General features: G+C 47.1%; 1 protein-coding gene across 2 annotated transcripts in view; it reads right to left on the minus strand.

Annotated features, from left to right (window-relative positions):
* Window positions 1-3,678, minus strand: part of MAGI3 (membrane associated guanylate kinase, WW and PDZ domain containing 3) — a 231,851-nt gene extending 228,173 nt beyond the window's left edge. For both annotated transcript variants that reach the window (XM_004769827.3, XM_004769829.3), the window contains exon 1: window positions 3,234-3,678. In XM_004769827.3, coding sequence (XP_004769884.1) covers window positions 3,234-3,549 — 316 coding nt within the window. In that variant the 5' untranslated portion in view covers window positions 3,550-3,678. The remainder of the gene's footprint in view (window positions 1-3,233) is intronic.
* Window positions 3,679-6,000: the final 2,322 nt, after the last annotated feature.

The following is a 6,000-nucleotide window of genomic DNA, read 5'->3' on the forward strand; positions in this document are numbered from 1 at the left end:
TCAAAGAAACTAAGACTGGTCACAGGACTAGATCATGTAACAATTTCATCAGAGGTCCAAAGTTCAACTTCCTTTACTACTGTGAAACTACAAAGATCAAATTCAATTAAGAAGTTTTCTCCTTGCAGACAAGAATTAAAAAGAGAGAGAGAGAAGAGAAAAAAGAGAGAAGAAAAAAAAAGAAAGAAAGAGAAGGTCTGTAATTAAGATATAGGTGACCAGCTGGGCCAAGGAACAGGTGAAACTAAAGATGGTCCTCGAAGCAGGAATGCACTGACTGCTGCATATTATGTGAATACTAAGTAAGAATAAGATTCCAATAAGAAATTCCCTAATTCTCTCAAGAAAGCCTAGGATTAAGAACCATATTTTAAAGTAGGGGTTTTTTCCCCATTATAATCTTTAATGGAATTTGCAAGTGAGAAAAAAAGAATACTAAAGCCCCAAATCAAAGCTGAAGATGGTCACTGCCAGAAAGAATTCTTCCTTAAGTCATGTTGACGCTGGTTTTGGCTGAGCTCCCCTTAGCATGTACTAGACAAAAAGGAGTAAACTAGGAAGGATCTATATTCATCCTTTTGCCATGGACTTTGTCAGAAGACGATGAATGTGGGATCATTCCACACTATTATTACATCTCACAAAAATGTTAAATTTACTCTTGAACTGTACTAGTTTCCAGATGATGTTATGAATATAGTTTTACAAAGAGTTGCTAATCAAGACAAGAGACAGTGCAAAGTACACTTTACAATTCCATATTAAAATGGAAAATCCATTTCTCTCACAAAGTTTAGATAAAATGGAAAAAAAAAACAACAATGTGCAGCGCAAATTCCTTTTTAAACTTCTTTACTTTGTATTTTCATACTTTTCAAATTTAAGCCTAACAGTATGGAACCCCTGTCTCCTCCAGAGATAATATTTATACGATTTGTAATCACACCCAAAGTTCTAGGAATAAACTCTTCTAGTTCCTTAATTTCTAATATTTGAAGTCTTCCACTTAGCCTGCAAAAACCTTGCTATTTTACAACAAATGTTGTTTAAACAAAGCCATTTAAGAAAGCCATTTCATGTAATGCTTAACATGAGGATACTAAAAACTAAGAATACTATCCTTTGAGAAATTAAGATTTTTAAATTACAACTTACTTAGAAACAAAGAATAAGAATCTCAGATGACACATAGTGGTACCCTTTAGAAATTACTGAAGGAGAGCATATCTTTAAAAAAATAAGTGTAGTATTCAGAACTTTTATTATTAATGATCAGAAAATATGCTAAACCCATTAATATAAATTATTCCCCTCAATATTTTTTGGTTTAACATTTAAAGTAGAAAAATAACTATGGTTGTCAAGAGGGCAAAATTTTATTACTATAAAAATGTCAACTACATCCCGGGGCATATGATTTTTATTCAACACAGCTAATCTATATTACCGAATACACTCTAAACTTTGAATTATTTTCTTAAATCTGATATAAACATTGAGAAAATATATAACATGCACATCAGACTAATATTAAAGATCTCCCCAGTCTTCTAAAAGAATCACAATACTTTGAGTATATATTGACTTCCTCAATCTATTAAATCTTAAACTATTTTTGAAAATAAGAGTTACATTCTCATTTATGGCCCCAACTAATCAAAACAAAACAAAACACTATGATGCAGATGTTCTCATTATTTCCTGACTCATGGGATTTGAACTAAATGGCACCTACACTAGTAAACCACGTATTATATAGTATTTTGCATATTACAGACAGTGCCTGACTCACTAAATTACAGCCCCCAAAACCTTTCCTCCACCTTTCACATATGGCTCTGAAAGTTTGAGTTAAGAATTTCTTAATTTGCGAAACTATACAGAAAATGAAGTTTAAAGTCTGCCAAAGTTTTTTAAATTAGCAATAAAAAAGAAGCCCTTACATAAACTGTAAGCTTAAAATGAATATGATGAAACAGACCACATGAAGAAAATCTTAATTTAAGATTGCAGGGACATGTGAGTGTGTGCGTATACACCCACAATACTCACACATATGTATATTGCACCACAAACCATCAGTTCCCAATAAGCCCATGGACTATGAAAGAGAGATTTCCAAAGTGAGCTGCTGAGAAAGAAAAAACAATATGAGGGAGAGAACATGTTAAATTTTTCTCCCGATTTTTCTAGCATTTTGCAGTGAAGGGATGGACTGATCGCTCCAGCCCAAGTCACAATTAAAAAGCCCATTATATTCTGATGCACTATAGATTCAGTAGAGCACACATAACGAAACTAGTTTGATTTCTAATAACGTTGTGATCATAATTCTCTCTCCTACAAGCCTCTCAGAAAACAGAGCCACATTCTAACCAATGCTGAACAATGCTGTAGATAACAAATACATCAGGACCATTGCATACTATCAGATTTCACTGTACGCAGTCTGATCAATGCTTTCAAACATAAACGGAACGTGCTTTGCAGTAGATCTGACTGGCATAAAAGACACCAGGGCAACGGGGGTCCGTTTTACCCACCACTTCTACAAAATGTGTGTGAAATCAAAGATTTAGTAAAGATTTTACTACGAAGAGGCACCTAGTTCTTTCGAAGCCCAGACTATTCAACAGCTCCCCGCAAGAACATTCTAATCGGTCACATATTACCTACTGTACGGCCATACCCAGACACCTGAAACCACCTGAACTGAGTGAGTTAGGCTGTCAGCTCCCAGGTGTTGCTGGTGTGCAAGAAACACTGAAGCCGCTAAGCCCTCTTAGGCACACTAGGTGGTAACCTTGGCACCAAGTGCCTCAATAGTACAAGACCTCATTCCCGATTAGAAAATGCAGAAGACTGTTCCAAAGAATACGCTACTATCATGAGGACCTTCTCCATAAAGGGGAGCAACAGCAAAGGCTGCCCCCCCCCTTTTTTCATCTCAGGTCAGAAACTCCCGGTAGGAGTCGGGGCTACAGATTTAGGAAACCCAGCTTCTGGCTGCAATACTTGACAGCCTGCAAAGCAGCCTCAGCCAGCCAGAGCTCAGTTTTCCTACCAGCAAATTGGGAATCACCACCACCCCCCACCCCCTCGCCAGGGAGTCCCGCGCACCCTGGAAATAAACGATTACCCAGGGCGATAAGCAATAAGGAGTGGCCGCCTCTCCCAGGACGCCCACCCCGACTTGCCCCCAGACCCCGAGACAAAAGGCAGAGCCGGGGTACCTGGCTTCACAGTCTTGAGACGGATGGGCTCTCGGAAGTGGCGGATGACAGCCAGGGTGTCCCGGTTGGTGAGCCCGCTGACAGGCGTCCCGTTCACCTCCAGCAGAACATCCCCAGGGCTGGGCGCCTTGCCCGAGACGACGCAGCAGGTGCCCCCGCCGGGCTCCTCCCGGAGCCGCCCCAGGTAAGGGAACTCGCCGCGCTCCGCGCCGCCCCGGATCTCGGCGCCCAAGTCGCCCGGGGGCCCGGCCCAGGACACCGCGCACTCCTGCACCTTGCTGAGCCAGTGCTTCTTCTTCTTCAGCGTCTTCGACATCCCGAACCCCGCTGCACCATGGGGGAGACCCCGCGCGGGCGGCGGGGGCGCCGCTCCGGCCCCCTCTCAGCCTGGGGGCCCGGCGGCCCGTGCAGCCCGGCGAGGGGGGCCTCGCCGCTCTGGCGCCCCCGCCCCGACCGCAGCCCGCCGGGGCCGGGCTGCTCCAAGCCCCGAGACGCCCCTCGGACGCCCCTCCCGGCTGCGCTCCCCGGGGCTGCCGGGCTCGGCGAGGACCACCCCGGGCTAGGCTGAAGAAAGGAGAGGGGAACTGTCCCCGGGCGGCTCCAGAGGGGTTTCGGGCGGGGTCACGGCCGCCGGCTGGCCCCCGGGCTCCGCGCCGAAGCGGCGGGAAAGGCAGAAGCGGGGGGGGCGGGGAGGTGAACGGGCAAAAGCCGGAACGGGAAAAATCCGTCGGGGGGTGCGCAGAAGCGCGCGTAGACCCGTCGCAGGATCGACTGTGGCCGCTGCGGAGCTGGAGCGCGGAGACCAACGCCTGCCCAAGCTGCCAGGAAACTGCCGCTTTCAAACCCGCCGCAACCTCCTCCGCCTCCCTCTTCCCTTCCCCCCCGCCCTCGCCCATCCCTCACCCAGAGCCCCGCCCCCTCCTGCCGCGCGGCGCCCGGCGCGCTGCCGTCACAGGCCAGGCGCTAGGGAACGGGCCCCAGCGCTCGACTCCCTCGTCGTGGATTGGCCCCCAGCGGGTAGGGGGGCGGAGCCTCGGCGAGAGTGCGGACCACCGATTGGTCGGTGGGAGTGGAGGAGGCGGGCAGTAGGATGAGTGAAGTTTAAAGAGGGTGGAAAAAAGAAGTTTGAAGAGTGAGGGAGGGCGAAGGGAGGGGCAGGGGAATGGAACCGGCCACACATCGCAGGGCCGAGAGAGGCCCTCCTGGCGGCGTCTGGAGCCAAGCGAAAACTCGGACGGGAAGCTCGGAGAGAACCCCGAGGTGGAGGCGTGGCTGGAGAGCTGGGCGGAGTAGGGGGTGGAGCCCCAGAGCCCGCACGGGGCGCTTCCGAGAGAGGGTGTACACATTTTGGAGAGCAGAGTCCATCGCCCGAGGTGGCGGGGTCTCCAGGGTGGCCTAGCACAACCGATCACCTGCACTCTGGGTGCTTCTTGTTTGTTCATTCACTCATTCAACAAATGTTATCGAACGCCCATGATGGAAGGTAAAAGAGAGCCCTGCATACTGCTGTGTGACCTGGAGCAAAGACAACCTCTCTGAGCCGCTGCATCTTTGGCTGGAAAGTGGAGATAATTATACCCCTCGAAGCTGTTGTGAAGGTTTCATGAGGTACATATAAAATATCCGCACAGTGCCTTACAGAAGGTGGGGGCTTACCTTTTGTTAGCTGGTGATGTTAACGATGACTTTATCTCGGAAATTGGGCTAGGTACTGGAGTTCAACGATGATGAAAACGGCTGTCAAGAAGTCATAGTCTAGTGGGAGAGTCTGACAAGTTCACAGACTGCCTGAGATGAGGTAGGGTGATGTGGAGAATCAGCACCAGCCCGGGAACTAGCAGATCTGCATGCTACCTATTTACTGTTTGACCTTGGCCAAATCTCGGGCTTCAAGTTTATTCATCTGTGAAGGAGATGGAGGGAGGAGTAACCCTGAATAAAGAACATATTAGGTCCCTTTCCAGCAGTGATTTTTTTTGAAAACTCTTGAGCATTCTCTCTTCCCTCACTTGACTCACACTCTCATCAGTCTTTTTGTCTTTTAAAAATCTTATCCATCCTTAGCCTAAATGCCATCTCTTCCAGGTAGTCTTCTTTGATTTCTTGTCCTCAAAGCAGAAACTTGTCTCTGAGCTATGATACTTTATTTTACTTTTGCAGAGTGATTCCTAATTATATAGTCGTCTGTCTCCCTTTTAATGGTTGAGGAAAGCCCTCATTTACATTATGAATAACTCCACAGGATCTCATCATGTATCAGATAGAGTGGACCAAGTTTCAACCACTACAGTGATTTAGTTCACATCATTGCATCAGCAGAGCCTAGCAGGAAACAAATGGTACTTTACAAAAATGAGGGCAGCCTGTAGGAAACCATAAGGGTAGTCTGGAACCCTAGGACTATAAGCTCCTAGGTCTGCAGAATGGGAAGGAACCAAAATTCAGCCCCAGAAAGGCAGCAAGACAGGAGCCTATGAACTTCAGTCAAGGGATGCAGTGAGCCTAAGTAATTGCCCAAGGAGGAAGCTGGGGATTTATATCTCACTCACCTCCCTCTTCCACTCTCCTCCTGGTACATCCCAGTGGCCAAATCCAACCAGAAACCAAAGGGCAAGAGAATCCTTTGCTGCAATCCATCTCAGTCAGTCACACAGGGAAGAGGAAACCCTGCCTCTGGAGAGAAAAGGGGAAATATCCAACACAGACATGTGGATTGCCCAGATATACCCATATCTGAGACAAAGATGGAGTGGTTTGTTTTCTGAAG

Source organism: Mustela putorius, unplaced genomic scaffold (assembly GCF_011764305.1).
Source record: "Mustela putorius furo isolate JIRA1106 unplaced genomic scaffold, ASM1176430v1.1 tig00000585_pilon_pilon_pilon, whole genome shotgun sequence".
NCBI classification, from domain to species: Eukaryota; Metazoa; Chordata; class Mammalia; order Carnivora; family Mustelidae; genus Mustela; species Mustela putorius.